The 16,706-nt window shown below is 34.6% G+C and overlaps 1 protein-coding gene across 6 annotated transcripts in view; it reads left to right on the top strand.

The window, feature by feature from the left end:
• The window catches only part of HERC4 (HECT and RLD domain containing E3 ubiquitin protein ligase 4), a 126,282-nt gene that overhangs the window by 99,952 nt on the left and 9,624 nt on the right, over positions 1-16,706 (top strand). For all 6 annotated transcript variants that reach the window (XM_043927061.1, XM_043927060.1, XM_043927064.1 and 3 more), the window contains 5 exons: positions 1,333-1,431; positions 3,237-3,404; positions 3,617-3,760; positions 13,892-14,058; positions 14,991-15,057. In XM_043927061.1, the coding sequence (XP_043782996.1) occupies positions 1,333-1,431; positions 3,237-3,404; positions 3,617-3,760; positions 13,892-14,058; positions 14,991-15,057 (645 nt within the window). The remainder of the gene's footprint in view (positions 1-1,332; positions 1,432-3,236; positions 3,405-3,616; positions 3,761-13,891; positions 14,059-14,990; positions 15,058-16,706) is intronic.

Below are 16,706 nucleotides of genomic sequence, written 5' to 3'. Positions count from 1 at the left end.
TCTGGGGCTGACGATGACTTTAGAAATTGTCTCAGTCTTCTAGTTTCAGAGTAGTGAAAAGACTAGAAAAGTCATCAATAGCTGGTTAGTGACACAAGTACAGGGTGGAGGGTAAAATTGTCATATGAAAAATAGCCAAGAATGATAACTTACTTAATGATTAATATAACTCAGCATATTGTCTTACATGTTGAGAACAACGAATTGATAATCTTGTGTTCTATATGGATAGGGCATTATTGAATTATTTCATTGTTTTTGATGGCCATAGTTAAAAGAGGCCTGGACAGATTGAAATATATTTAAAAGATGGCGGTTGGGATGAAGTTGGAATGGGATGAAGTAGAGTTGGAAACCATATTTTTCAGGATGGTTGGAAAGACTGGGCATGTTTAGTGTGGAAAAAAGACAGCTTAGGGAGAACATGGCAGCATGAAGTATCTAAACCATATAAACTTCCCTGTAGGGGCAGAATGAAGATTGAAATACAAAACAAAGTGATATATAAAAATGCAGATTCAGACTTAACATAAAAAGCTTTCTAAGAACTTAAAAAGAAGAGCGTTGCTTCTTGTATATTAAGTCTTCACTGGAAGCCTTACAAGGAGAAGGGGCTCTGTGTCAGAACTAGCACAAAAATTTTGCTTTGTTGGATACACGGTAGAAACACATCCTCTAGCTGATGTGTGACTGGCAGTTCATAGCTCTTTGTATTTTTCTGGCCTGTTAAAAACTTGGCAGTCAATCACTACTTCATCTGCTAGGATAAATAATTATCGATAAGGTGACTAATATCTGAGAATGATAGTAAAAGACCAACTATTATTGATCAGCTTTGTAGGTTCACAGAAAATAATAGTACTGATCGTGCTTATTTTGTATGTTGAATGAGCAAATTTTGGGGCTCACAATAATGTTGGCACCCTACAGCATGCAGTAAATATCTGTTGAATGAATAAGTAGATTGCTTATCATTGGCCTCAGTTGCTAGAGTAGCCCTAACATATAAGAACTGGGTACTGTATTTAACAGAGGATCCCCAAATTTAGAATAAATTTCCAGTCTAGTTCACTGAAACTTCGAGTTTAATATAGGTTAAGCAAAAGATATCTATAATTTACAATTTTATGGGTTCCTAAGTATACAGTTCTCTCCCCAAATTGGGAATTAGGGTTCTTTATTCCAGTGCTTCATTTAATTATCAGTATAATTCCTGAATGACCCAAAGCAAATAAACCAAGAATATGATCAACTTTACATAAGAAATGACAGTACCTACAAGAAATACGTCACAAACCAGTTTGTACTAATAAGCTAATTTTTTATTTCCAGTTGGCAGATATCCCTGTTACAATCTGCACATATCCATTTGTATTTGACGCCCAAGCAAAAACTACTCTGTTACAGACAGATGCAGTCTTACAGATGCAGGTAAAATGTTGTATAGTACTAGTTTAACTTGAGAGTAGTTTTTGAATTGTTTCTGTGGTGTTTTCTTAAAGTAAATATTTGAAATGTCTTTGGGGTTACTTTGTACCTTTGTAGTCTGTCTTTTGCAAAGGTACTTTTACCAAGGTATCTTTAGTACCTGTAAGACTGTTGGATGTAAATTGTGCCTTCTTATAAGGGATACTTAAATATATGTAAAAGGAAATAGAATAATATATATAGGATATAAGGAAATAGAATTTAGATTTTTATCATTTTATATCTTAAAATGGTATAATTTTTCATTACAGAAATATGTAGCCTTTATAAACAGTTTGATTTGTTTCCTTGATAAACTAGTGGTTTGTTTAAAATCTTGCTGTATTATCTATTCCCTACTTATGTACTTAGTAGAAGATGAAAGTGAGTAGAGATGAGATGATGTTAAAGTAGGAGGCATTTGATCACATGTTGGGAGGAGGGTATGAAATTTCTGTGAAGAATGTTTTAGTAATAATAAGGTGTTTTCTTGAGATTGGTTGTCTCCTCCTCTTTGCTCTTTTCCTCCCCCCACTTATGTTGAGTATTTTTTCCTTTATAATGAGAATTTTAAAAACTAGTTGACATTGTGACTATGAAGGAATACAATAAGTTTACTTTACCTTTTGAACCTGTAAATTAAAAAGGTTTTAGTTTTTTCCTCTGATATAGAATATCAGACTATAGAGGCTGAGGACTAAGAAAGGATGAGATGAGACCTTGGGTACTTAATATTCTAAAAATGCTTTTAAAAATTACTCCTGTCCCAGTTTTGTTAGCAGTTTCTATTCCTTTAAAATAAATGCATTTGATATTCTAAATTCTTCCATATTTTTAAACAATAAGTAATACAAGGAGGAATTTTAGAGCTGCACTTACTTCTGTTTTCATCAATGGAAGAAATAAGTATTTTTGCAAGGTTCTATACTAACAATTGGATTGCTAGTTTTTTTTAGCAGTCTTGTTAAAACAATTACTTGGCGCTTTCAATGTAGGATATTTCATTTTAGAATAAGAACACATAGAAAATCACAGGGAAAAAAAAATAAAAGCTTTAAATGGTAAAAGCCAAATGTTTGGAGTGTGAGCACAAAAGGTGATCACTTTGAGCTTCCCTGGTGACTCAGCAGTAAAGAATCCACCTGCTACGCAGGGTCCTGGGTCGGGAAGATGCCTTAGAAAAGGAAATGGCAACCCACTGCAGTATTCTTGCCTGGGGAATCCCGTGCACAGAGGAACCGGGTGGGTTGTAGTCCATGGGGTTGCAGAAGAGTCATAGACATAATTTAGTGACTAATAACAACAACATGGTGATCAATCTACTAGATGACTTCCTGTAAACCTTTTAGTTGACCAGGCTGTTTCTTATTCTATGGAAAGGTATGTTTTAATGCTATTTTCTTTTTCTCCACACTCTGTCCTAGTTATTTTTTGAGAGACAACAGTGTTCAGATTTATCATTATTATTATAGTTCCATGCTTATTTAATGGTATCATCAATTATACATTACTATAAAAATTTCAAAAGGACACTTTATTTCTCAGAATATAGTTTATTAAGCTCTGATGCTGTGCTAAATACTGTGTTAGGTGCTAAAGTGAATTCAGTAAAACAGGAATTTGTTTTTATTGTTCAGTTGCTGAGTTGTGTCCAACTCTTCACAATCCTATGGGCTGTAGATATATATAAATAAGTAGAGGTTAGCTTATCCAGTCATAGTAGCTTCTTCATAGCATTGTTATTAAATTTTTAATCTTTTGTTTTCTAGATGGCTATTGACCAGGCCCACAGACAGAATGTCTCCTCTCTTTTTCTCCCAGTGATTGAATCTGTGAACCCTTGCTTAATTCTAGTGGTACGTAGGGAAAATATTGTAGGAGATGCAATGGAAGTCCTTAGGAAAACAAAAAATATAGACTACAAAAAGCCACTCAAGGTAATTTAACATTTTCTGTTGTATAATTGGAACTTTATTCAGAAAATATGTTTAAAGTTTTCCTGTTTATTTTTAGTATCTTTGAATCTTAATATACTTAAAATTATAGCTATTAATTGATGAACATTTATTCATAATAAATAATGTGTTATAGAGTCTCCAGAGTACACTTTCATTTCTTTACACTCAGTGTTTGCATTATCCTCTTTTAGGTTATATTTGTTGGTGAAGATGCTGTTGATGCAGGAGGGGTACGCAAGGAATTTTTCTTGCTTATCATGAGGGAATTATTGGATCCTAAATATGGCATGTTTAGGTATTACGAAGATTCCAGACTCATTTGGTTTTCTGATAAGGTAAAAAGTCCAACCATCTGAATTACTTTTGTAAATAAATACACACGCACACCCTATATATTTCAACTTAACTCAGTAATAAATAGGAGTTATCAGTAGCTTCCTAACATTCACAGATGTTTTATCACAGTTTTAAAAATCATAAACTTTTGGACTTACAGTCATCAAAACAGATTATGCTTATCACACATTTCAAATTAGCAAAATTAATTAAGGAATGGCCAGCCTGAAAAATGATGTTGACTGTTCTGATCTGAGTTAGATTTGAGGATTGAATAGCTACCAGATTAACTTTCATTCTGGGGAGAGTTAATTTATCATTAGGGGTCATCGATTTCTCTCCTGTATCATATAGGGCAGAGATAACTATGCAGCAAACTACATTTCATGATCTGAGTTCTTCCCATCACATAAAGTCAGTGCCTGCTCATTTACCTATTTTCCATTGCTGTGTGTGCATGCTCAGTCACTAAGTCATGTCCAACTCTGTGCAACCTAATGGACTGGAGCCCACCAGGTTCCTCTGTCCATGGGTTTTTCCAGGCAGGAATACTGGAGTGGATTACCATTTCCTTTTCTAGGGAATCTTCCCAACCCAGGGATCAAACCCACGTCTCCTGTGTCTCCTGCATTGGCAGGTAGATTCTTTACCACTGAGCAGCCCTCCACTTTCTAGCTAAAACTGGCAGAGGCAGAGTTGAGTAGTTATGACAGAGCCCCTGTGGCCAACAAACCTAAAATATTTACTATCTGCCCCTTTACAGAAAAAGTTTGCTGGCCCCTAATTTAGAAACTAAGTGAAATGGGTGGTTCAGTTTGTAGAACTCTTGAGTTGAAAGAAATTTAAATTATGTACTATTTGTTATAAAAACCTTGATGTATTATTTAGTCGTTTCTTCCAGGAGACTGTCCTTTGTGACATTAGCAGTCATGATGATCAGTGCCTAGACTAGTTAATGTATTAGGGGTTGCAAAATGATGCTACTCTTAATTCTGACATTTCTTTTTCATTTTTGTAGCTTAAATACTTGTAAGGAAATTTCCTCATCTACTATTTGATCCTTAATAATACAGTTCATATGGGATCTTTTACATTCTCTCTCTGTAGTTACTTATTTTTCAAAAGAATGAATCTGTTCATTAGCATACTCCAGGGGTGACAGCTCGTCTCTTGGTTTTGTTTTCAGATCCTATTGTGTATTCATGGCTTAAACATATTTGATGTTTTTCAGTCCGTTGCTCTATGCTGTGCTCAGTCGCTTCAGTTGTGTCCAACTCTTTGCAACTCCACAGACCATTCATTGCCCAACAGGCTTCTCTGTCTGTGGGATTATTCTAGCGAGAATACTGGAGTGGGTTGCCATGCCCTACTCCAGGAGGTCTTCCCAACCCAGGGATCAAACCTACGTCTCTCGCATCTCCGGTGGATTCTTTCCTGCTGAGCCACTAGGGAAGCCCTTCAGTCCATTGCAGTTACTATCTTTACAGATATTATCCCGTTTTTGTCAGGAGAGCTCTTCAACTTGGCACCTGAGTCCTTTTGATACAGTCTTTATACTCTGCTTCCCAGATAATAATACTCAGGCTTCCCAGGTGGTACCAGGGGTAAAGAATTCTCGTGCCAATGTAGGAGACATAAGAGACATGGGTTCAGTCCCTAGGTTGGGAAGATCCCCTGGAGTGAATGACACTCCACTCCAGTATTCTTCCTGCAATAATCCCATGGACAGAGAAGTCTGGTGGTCTACTGCAGTCCATGAGGTCACAGAGAGTTAGACACGACGGAGTGTCTCAGCACTAATACTTTTTTAAGTAATGTCCTTGCTCCCTGGTGTACTTGGTATGATAAAATGTTCCAGACTTGTACATTACTGCCTAACAATATCAGCCTTTCAACCAGTATTATGATAACTGAAAATACAGTTGACCCTTGAACAATAGAGATTTGAACTGTGTATTTTCACTTATATGCAGATTCTTTTCAACAAATATATACTGTGATTCTACACTATCCTCAGTTGGTTGAATCTGCAGATGGAAGACCAACTAGAAGATTATACTCAAGTTTTTGACTGCACAGGGGATCAGCGTTCCTAACCCCTGAGATGTTCAAGGGTCAACTGTAGTTCTGTTTTGTTTTAAGTATTTTCTGGGTTTTTTGCCCATTGAGTATACCCTAGGAGAGAAGCAATCAAATAACTATTTTGATATCACTTGAAATTGGTACACTCTATATCATTATATCAAGTGGATGCATACTTAGGTTAACTTGTAGAATTTAATTTTGATTTTCAGGGATTGCTTATTTAAATTTAATTTAGTTTTATAATTATATGAAATATTTATATAGTTCCAAAGTCAAGTCTACAAAATAAGGTATCTAAAAGAAGTCTAGCTTTTGTTTCTATCCTCTCCACTGTATTTCCTCCCTCTTCTTAAAGGTATTTTTTGAAAAGAAATGTTATGGTTTATCCTTTTTTGAAAAAATAAATATAAGTACCAGTGTCAGGTTCTTGGTTTTAACTATGGTTATTTACACTGTTATCATTGGGGAAATCTGAGTAAAGGGTACAATATATACTGTACTATTTCTGTAATTTCTTGGGAGTCTTAAAGTATTTTAAAATAAGTAGTATTTTTTTTTAAAGAAATGGTATACTATACATATTTTTTCCTCCATCAAGAAAGGGTACTTTATTTACAAGAGAAATTGAAACATGTTTGCTTGTTGTTGTGATTAATTACTTGGAAAGTAGAAAATCAGTCATGCGAGAGGGGTTATCAACTGCAGGAGCAGAGTCCTTGAGTTGTGAAGAAAGGATAGAGTTGGGTTTCCTAGTGGAGATTGGCCTGTGTTAGACACAGATCACTAATATCATGAGGCAAAGCCAAACGTATATGTAAATACAAATCTCTTGGTTAGATTTGATGGTGGGAGGTTGTGAAAGTTCACTTAGAGTTATTTCTACTTCACGGTGAAATAAGATGCATGTTTGTTAAAAGGTTAGAGTACGGGGAAGGTTGTTGGAATCTTGAAGGAGAAAGGAGAAAGAGTGAAATAATAACCCAAGGGAGTGGATCTCTCTTACCTTTTCAGTTATATCTTGATTTGGACAATAGGAGCCCCATAGAGCCGACTCCTTCTTAGTGTACTTTTGACATGTCCCCATTTTTCTTTCATTATTCTTTACTTTTGGTATACAGTTTGGTACAGAAAATGTTCCATGCTGGTTTTCTGTTTTCCATACCCTAGTCCTGACACTAGCCATTTCTTCTAAGGACCCTGACTTCTTTAAGTATAAAATGGTATTTAGAAATACAATTGTGGATGCTAAGTGTACTCATTGGTACCAAGGATCATTGCTTTCAGAGTCTCACAGCAGACAAAACTATGAACTATATGTATGTATGTCACATGGCACATATCTCCTGGCTTTCAACATATTCTGGATATTTATGTATACATGTACATATACACACATGTAAAACCATGAGATGATACTGATACCTCTAATTCTGTACAAACACTACAGAGTTTACTTTGGCCTTCTCCTTTTCACTTAAGTCACTAGTGAAAAACTTCACAGTAAGGAGCTAGTCTGCTGGCTACCTTGGCTAAAAGCTCAGCCCCCAGACATACTGGATCACCGCCTCAGAGAAGGTGTAGGAAGGAGGGAGGAATGCAGAGGGCTGTATGTTCTTTTTAATTTAATATTATTTTTTAATGAGGTAAAATTTACATAACTAAGTTCTTCCTTTAAGAATTTTTTAAATACACAGTTCAGGGGCATTTAGTACATTGACAGTGTTGTGCAGCCCTCACCACTATCTAGTTCTATTTCATCACCTCAAAATGAAGCTTGTAGACATAAGCAGTTTCTCCCTGCATCCCTTCAGCCTCAGACAATCACTGCTTTACTGTCTTACTTCCATGGGTTTGTCTGTTCTTGATATTTGCTGTTAATGGAAACCGTATAATTTAATGGCCTTTGGTATCTGACTTCTCTCATTTAGGATAAAGTTTCCAAGGCTCATCCACTTGTGTCATGTGTTCGTACTTTATTCCCTTTTGCAGCTGAATGATACTCTGTTGCATAGCTATACCACATCCGTTTTTTTTGTTCCTTAGTTGATGGACATTTTGGGTTGTTTACCTCTTTTGGTGAAATACTCTTGAATAGTACTAGTATGAAAACTTGTGTGCAAGTTATTGTTTGCAATTATTTTGGATATGTACTTATGAGTGGAATTGTTAGGTGATGTGATAATTCTGTTTGACTTTTTGAGGAACCACCAGATTGTTTTCCACAATGGCTGAACCATTTTACATTTCCATTAGGAATATATGAGAATTCCAGTTTCAACCTTTGCTACTTTCTTTTTTTAAAACATATATTAAAAAATGTATTTTATGCATGTATTTATTTATTCTTACTGTGGTGGGTTTGAAGTGGTATCTCATTGTGATTCAGTTTGCATCCCCTGCTGACTAATGATGTATTTGGCCATTTGTATACCTTCTTTAGCAAAATGTCATTTTTAAGTTGGATTTTTATTGTTGTGGCTATTTTAAGAGTTCTTTTATGTATTCTGGATACTGGATCTTTGAGAAATATATGATTTACAAATACTCTCTCCCACTATGTGAATTAACTTTTCACTTTCTTGATCATGTCCTTTGGTATCAAAAGTTTTAAATACTGGTGAAGTCTTTTCTGGATCTGTTTCATGTATTGTTGCTTGTGCTTTTTGGTGTTACAATTCAGAAACCATGTACAAATTCAAGGCCATGAAGATTTACCCCTGAGTTTTCTTATAAGAGTTTTATAGTTTTTGCTGTTATATTTAGGTCTTTGATAGATCATGAGTTCATTTGACTATGGTTTGAGGTAAGAATGCAACTTCATTCTTTGTATGTTAATACCTGGTTGTCTCACCATTATTAAAGAGACTAATATTTCCCCATTGAATAGTCTTGGCATCCTTGTTGAAAATTAATTGTCTATCATTATATGGATTTATTTCTGGACTCTCAATTTTATTCAAATGATGTATATGTCTGTTCTTATGCTAGTACTACACTGTCTTAAGTTTACTATAGCTTTGTAGATTTTCAAATTGCTCACACATTGAGTCCTCCTACTTTCTTCTTCGTATTCAAGATTCTTTTGACTATTAGGAATCCTTTGCAATTCTATATGAATTTTACAGTTAGCTTTCCATTTCTGCAAAAAAAAAAAAAAAAAGACCATTGAGATTTTGATAGAGAATACATTGAATCTGTACATCAGTTTGGGGAGTATTATCTTCTAGTCTATGGACATGGGATATCTTTCCAGTTATTTAGGTCTTTTAATTTCTTTCAGCACCATTTTGTAGTTTTCAGTGTACAAGTCTTACACTTCCGTGGTTAAATTTATTTCTAATTATTTTGTTCTTTTTGATGCTGCTGTAACTGGAATTGTTTTCTTAATCCAGGTTCAATGCATGATAAAGGGTGCTCGGGGCTGATGTGCTAGGATGACCCTGAGGAATGGGATGGGGAGGGACGTGGGAGGGGGGAACACATGTACACCCATGGCAGATTCATGTCAATGTATAGCAAAACCAATACAATATTGTAAAGTTAAAAAGTTAATAAATAAAACTGAAAAAAAAAAATCTAACACCCGTTCATGATAAATAAACTCAACAAACTAGGCATATAAGTGAATTTCCTTAACATGACTCAGGGGGTTTATGAAAGTCCACAGGTCACATTCCACTCAGATCAAGAAAAATTGAGAAGCGTGTCCACTCTCACTATTTGCATTTGAAAACATTGGAAGTTCTAGGCAGGGCCATTAGATAAGAAAAAGAAACAGAACCTGGATTGGCAATTCATTTCACACATGATAATTTACATGTTTCAATGTTATTCTTCCATATCATCCCGCCCTCACCCTCTCCCACAGAGTCCAAAAGTCTGTTCTTTATATCTCTGTCTCTTGCTGTCTCGCATACAGGGTTATCGTTACCATCTTTCTAAATTCCATATCTGTTAGTATACTGTATTGGTGTTTATCTTTCTGGCTTACTTTACTCTGTATAATAGGCTCCAGTTTCATCTACCTTATTAGAACCTGATTCGAATGTATTCTTTTTAATGGCTGAGTAATATTCCATTGTGTATATGTACCACAGCTTCCTTATCCATACGTCTGCTGATGGACATCTAGGTTGCTTCCATGTCCTGGCTATTATAAACAGTGCTGCGATGAACATTGGGGTGCACGTGTCTCTTTCAGTTGTGGTTTCCTCAGAGTGGATGCCCAGGAGTGGGATTGCTGGGTCATATGGCAGTTCTATTTCCAGTTTCTTAAGGAATCTCCACACTGTTCTCTATAGCGGCTGTACTAGTTTGCATTCCCACCAACAGTGTAAGAGGGTTCCCTTTTCTCCACACCCTCTCCAGCATTTATTGCTTGTAGACTTTCGGATAGCAGTCATTCTGACTGGCGTAAAATGGTACCTCATTGTGGTTTTGATTTGCATTTCTCTCATAATGAGTGATGTTGAGCATCTTTTCATGTGTTTGTTAGCCATCTGTATGTCTTCTTTGGAGAAATGTCTGTTTAGTTCTTTGGCCCACTTTTTGATTGGGTCGTTTATTTTTCAGATTTTTTTTTTTTTTTCTGCATCAGTTGAGGTGATCTTGTGGTTTCTTTCCTTCATTCCATTATGTGATGTATTACATTGGTTGATTTTCTTATGTTCAACCACCTTGCATTCCTGGACTTGGTCATGGTGTGTAATTCTTTTTATATGCTACTGGATTCAGTTTGCTAGTATTCTGTTGACAATTATTCTGTTATTATTACAAATACTGCTTTATGGTTTTCTTTGGGGGGGTGTGTGTGTGTGAGAGATGTCTATGTCTGGCTTTGTTATCATGGTATCCCTAACCTCATAGAATGAGGTTAAGAACTGTTTGCTTCTCTTCCTTTTCTAAGACTTTGAGATTGATAGATGTTAATTCTTCTAAATGTTTGGTAGAATCTGGTCTCAGGCTTTTGTTGGAAGGTGTTTGATTGATGGTTCAATCTCTTGTTACAAGTTTCTTTAGGTTTTCTAATTCTTCTTATGTAAGTTTGTGTGTTTGTAGGAATTTATCCATTTCATCTATATTATCTATTTTGGTGGCATTCAGTTATTCATAGTTGTGGCCTAATTACTCATTATTGTCTTATAATCCTTTTTTTTTTTTTAAGTAAAGTCAGTAGTAATGTCCACATTTTCAGTCCTGAATCTCGTAAGTTTTCTCTGTTTTTTTCTTGGTCACTCTAGTAGAGGTTTGTTAATTTTGTTGATCTCCACTTTAACCTTTATTATTTTCCTCGTCTGCTAGGATTGAGTTTGGTTTACTCTTGTTTTTGTAGTTCCTTAGGATATAAAGTTATTTATTTGAGGTATTGTTTCTTTTTAAATTTAGATGCTTACAACTATAAAAATTTGTTTTTGAACACTGCTTTCCCTGTCTTCCATAAGTTTTTTGATGATGTGTTTTCATTTTTAGGAGTCCAAGTATTCTCTGATTGCCCTTGTGGTGGTACCTTCTTTGACTAATGGGTTTTTTAAAAGTGTGTTATTTAATCTCCACATCTCTGTTAATTTTCCATATTTCCTTCTGATGTTGATTTCTAGTTTCATTCCATTATGTCCTGTAAAGGTTTATTTTATGACTTTATTCTTTTAAAATGTAACCATTTAAAATTCATCATTTATTGGTTTTGTTTCTTATTCATCCAGTTTTCTTGTGTTTGTCTCTTTTGTCTTTTCCTTATAATTCTTGGCTGTTTATTATTTTAGAATGTGACACTGAAATGCTACCTAGATACTTTTGTGTATGGGCATATGCACATTTATGTTTATGTGACACTGAAATGCTACCTAGATACTTTTGTGTATGGGCATATGCACATTTATGTTTATGGACCCCACTCGTAAATTGATTAGGTAGGGGTCTTTCAAGAATGAACCTGCATATGTCAGCATGTTTAAGTTTTTTACTGTTTGTGTTTACAGGGAAGGTTGTAGCCCTGGCTACAATGTTCTAGTAGTAGTGTTCTAGACACTGGAAAGGGAAGCTAGGATTCCTGTTGTTCACTGTGTAGACTTCCATTTGATCCCTTTGTTTTTGAAGCAGGACCCCAAGCATCAGTTGTCTCAGATTCCAGAGCTGCTTTGATTCATCCTTTCTAGAAAGTCAAAGGCCTCTCCCGTCAACCATCCTGTTTTCAACCCCTCTCTGATACTTGACTCTCAGAGTTAGGTTTTACTGGCTGAGCTGCCGGAGTGCTCTGACTTCACAGGGAGAGACTGGCCCTGTCGGTTCTGAGCCTACGGCGTAGATGAGCTTGTGTTTTTTTACTGGCTTTCTCTACAAGCTACTGTTTCCGTTTCTTCTGCTTTACCAAATCAAACCAGCGATTTATTTTTCATATTTTGAGATAATGAGATCTCTTTTGTGCTGTTGAAATTCTTCCCTATTCTTTTTTCTTGTGAATTTATGCCATTTATTCCTGTATTCTCATCTAGAGGGATTTCTGGAAGAAGAGATATTAACACATATTCAGTCTGCCCTATTTAAGGACTTTTTGAACTTCGATACAATGTAGGGACATCACAGAAGAAAAAGATAAATCTGACCAATGAAAAATATGAGATAACAAAACATAACAGTCATGTATGTACTGAATATGACACAGGGTAATAACCCTAACATATGATGTATTCAAATATAAACATATAAGAAAACACTAGCCCCTAAAAGATAAATGGGCCAAGTACACAAAAAGACTTTTCAAAAGCACACACAAATCTATAATTTTTAGTATCACTAGTAGTCAAAAATGTACAGTGAAACAACTTGTCATTTTTTAACTCAAATATATTTTATGTGTGTATTTAGATGAAAATGTGGAAAGGTCATTTTCCTGGACTACAGTGGCAGTATAAGCTAGAACAGTGGTGGAGGAAAAGAGTTTTTATGGTCTGCTTAGCATTCCTTTGACTTTGAAATTCTTCCTTGCAAAGCAGAATTTCTTCTATGGAAATATTCCAAACTATGGACCAGTACATATACATATACATATACATATATGCAAAAAAGATACCCATCTTATTTTGAAAATTACTAACTAATTAGAATATTTATTGAACCTTTACTGTGGCTGTAAGAACTATGCTAAAAGCATTTTACGTATATTATTCCACTTAATCCTCACAATAACCTTATGAGATTAATACAGCTTTTGTCTTGAGAACACTGAGACTCGATAGTGAATGAACTGTGCCTGGAGCCCCAGATCTAATTTAAAATTTTCTTGCTGTTAATTACATGGTCACAGAATTTCCTGTGACCATATATTAATTCTTTAAAAATTATTAAATCTTTAATTCTTTAAAGATTACTGAAGGAAACAAGCATTGTTTTTAATATTTTAATCATCTAGATGTCCAACTATAGTTATTAATAGCTAATTTAGCAAGCCTTAATAGCTAATTTAGCAAGCCATGATACTTTTATGTGATTAATATGCAGCCATTAAAAAATCATGTTCTGGAAGACTAATGACATAAGAAAATACTTGTGTTGTAATTAGAAAAATGAGAAAACCTTGAATATGTTTTATATTATTTTTCTGAACTTATAGTAGACGGAAATACATTAAAAACTTTTAAAATCATTGTCCCGGGTGTTTCTAAGTGATTGAGTTACAGGTGTTTAATTCAGTTTCTTCCATAAGCTTTTTATTTTTCAAATTTTGAATGTGTATAGTTTTTTAAATCAGAAAAAGGTTCTAGTAGTCATTTATTAATATAATGCTTAAAAAAAATAAAATAAAATAAAATTGGCTTTTTGGAAAAAAAATATGCTTAGTGATATGAAAATGATTATATTTCTGGGGGTATAGTTAGTTGTGAAATTATATATATAGTATCATCTCAACTAGATTTTAATTTTGTCTCTCCTAGAAAGTACATTGAATGAAAATGTGCAAAAATACTAACAATTATATTGCCCCAGGGAGATAGGAATGAGAATGAACTTTTTTCTTGTTATTCATTAATTTTTTTCTGTATTTTCAGACATTTGAAGACAGTGATTTATTCCACTTGATTGGTGTTATCTGTGGATTAGCAATTTATAATTTTACTATTGTGGACCTCCATTTTCCTTTGGCTTTATATAAAAAACTGCTGAAAAAGAAGCCATCCCTGGAAGATTTGAAAGAACTGGTCCCTGATGTTGGGAGGTTAGTTGTAAAAAGTGGCAAGAATGGGGTTTAGAAAATAGGAAATGGGGGAGGTATAGAAGTTTTGTTTTTAGGAATAATTACGTTTCTGTTGTTCTTGTTGAATTTCCAAAATAAACTAATAGCCCTTCTAATAAAGGAAAAAGCCATTGTGAGAATTTTCTACTGAAAGAGTTATATGTATAAAGTCATGTGCTAAATTTTTAGTTTAACAATACTTTGTGAATATCAGATAATAAATTTAGGAAGGTAATGTTTCCTGAATGTAGTTAAATAATTTATTTGGACTTTTACTTCTAATCGCCTTCATTCCTAGGTAGAATATGTAGTTTCTTTTTATTACATTAAATGGAATAAAAAATTATATGTAAGAAAAAGTATTGAAAATGGGTGCATACATGGCCTTTGTATTCAAAGGAAGAGGTAAAAACCTTAATTTTTTTCTCTTCAGCATTGTTTATAAATTTGCCAGTCACTCAGTTGTGTTCAACTCTTTGTAAGCCCATGGACTGCAGCCCACCAGGCTCCTCTGTCCATGGGATTATTCAGGCAAGAATCCTGGAATGGGTTGCCATTTTAGGGGGTCTTCATGACCGAGGGATTGAACCTGGGTCTCCTGCATTGCAGGCAGATTCTTCACCATCTCAGTCACCAGGGAAGCCCTAAAACTTACATGTAAGAACAAGTATTGAAAATGGGTGGATACGTGGCCTTTGTGTTCAAAGGAAGAGATGAAAATCTTAGTTATTTTTTTCTTCAACATTGTTTATAGATTTCCTTGTACAACCACCATTCTGAAACAAACATAAAAGTACAAATTAGCAAAAGGATTTGACCAAGAATGAGTGAGAAATATATACCTAGTCATAGGCAAACTAGTCAAAATACGCAATTATATTTTACTTCAGAGCAACATACATATTGTTTTTCAGAAGCATGCAACAGTTACTGGACTATCCCGAGGATGATGTTGAAGAGACATTTTGTCTTAATTTTACGGTAAGATGGAAAGACATAGAGTAGTAGCTTGATTGTTCATAATCCCTTTTATTTATCAGCTATGCCTTATGGTTTTTATCTTGATGAATGGAATTCTTAAAGAACCCTTTAGCTAACATTTATTGAGCATTAACTATATGCTAGTCACATGCATTATTTCATTTAATCCTCATAATCCCAAGAGATTGGTATTATTATCCTTATTTTACAGATGAGAAAACTGAAAACAGTTGTCGCATTTCAGAGATAGTATTTGTATCCAGCTCTGTGACTGGATAAGCCTGTGTTGTTTAACATTATACTAAAGATCTTTACAGATACAAGGGGTCCTCTTTATACAAGTGTTCATTTTTTGAGTCTGCAATCACAAGAATAGAGAAGCAAAGGTTATTGTAATGTGAGAATATTCACTAATGAATTTGCCATCTAAAATATTAATTCCCACTTAGACATCCCTTTTATACTAACATTCATCCTTGTGAATTTTGTCTTAACTCTTGGATGCAATGCAATATAAATGGAAATACATTGAAATATTATTTGGAAAATGAAATTACAAATCTTAAAAAAGATGTAGAATTTAATTCAGTGAGAGGGATGTTCAATAAATCATCTAGTCTTTATGCAGAAACATTGATAAATGAGGATCTGGCAGAAGTAGACTAGTTGATAATTAAAGGAGAGAAAAATCAGCAAGGATTATGATAAGGCACTTCAGAAGTAACTGTTTGAATACTATAAATTAGACTCTTGGGAAAATGGTAAAAACCTTCAGTTTTTCTTTTTTCCTGTCTATTATCAAAAACTTCATGTGCCCTCCTCCCCTCGCCCCCCATACCCTGAAACTGTCCTCTTTGTGTTTTTATAGTCAAAGCTGACAAAAGATGCCATATTCTTGTATCATACAGTTTGCCAAAAAAACTGTGTGCCCCCTCAAAAATGTTTGTCCATTCTTTGGTCATTTTAAGAATTGGCACATAGTGCAGTTATAAGAAATTTGATAGGTTTAAAGGGAAATAGGTTAATTTCTTTTAGTAATGTTTAACTTTTTTCAAGAAAAAGTCCTCCTTGAATTCATATTTACTATGAAAGTTTAGTTCTTCTTTTCAGTTGACGCACTTAATAACCCTGTCAGTTTTCTTTGGATCTTTACTGATCATCTCAATTGACAGAAGCATTGAATTCTAAGCAATTTAATTGATCAGTCATTAAGTTTGTGAATGTTTGGTAAGAGCTATAGTAATTCAGACATTCCTTCCCACTGTCGTTTCTTTCCCAGACATACTCAGCGGCTCTTTGCTACTTACAGAATAATAGCTTTAGAGTGGACTTCAAATCATTTGTAATCTGGCTTTCTAACTTCCATTGTATCCTTCCATTCATACTAAGTTTTGTCATGTCTCACAGTATTCTTTTATATGCCTCAGCTTCCCTGTTTTTTAGGGGCATGCATTTTTTTGATATTAGGTCTGTTTCTCCTTTTGTTCAATTCCTGTCCTTAGTCAGAGATTCTCTCCTCTCCTAATCTTTCAGAGCCTTACTCATTCTTTTAGATGCTTTTCAAATGACATTTCTTCCTCAAGGTTTCTTATACTTTCTCTGTTAGAAGTAAGCTTTCTTTCTTCCATGGTCTGATAGTATTTTGTTCG

The sequence above is a fragment of the Cervus elaphus genome, chromosome 15 (assembly GCF_910594005.1).
Source record: "Cervus elaphus chromosome 15, mCerEla1.1, whole genome shotgun sequence".
Classification (NCBI taxonomy): Eukaryota; Metazoa; Chordata; class Mammalia; order Artiodactyla; family Cervidae; genus Cervus; species Cervus elaphus.
Note: the sequence above shows the minus strand (reverse complement) of the source record. Positions and strands in the feature narration are given on the sequence as shown.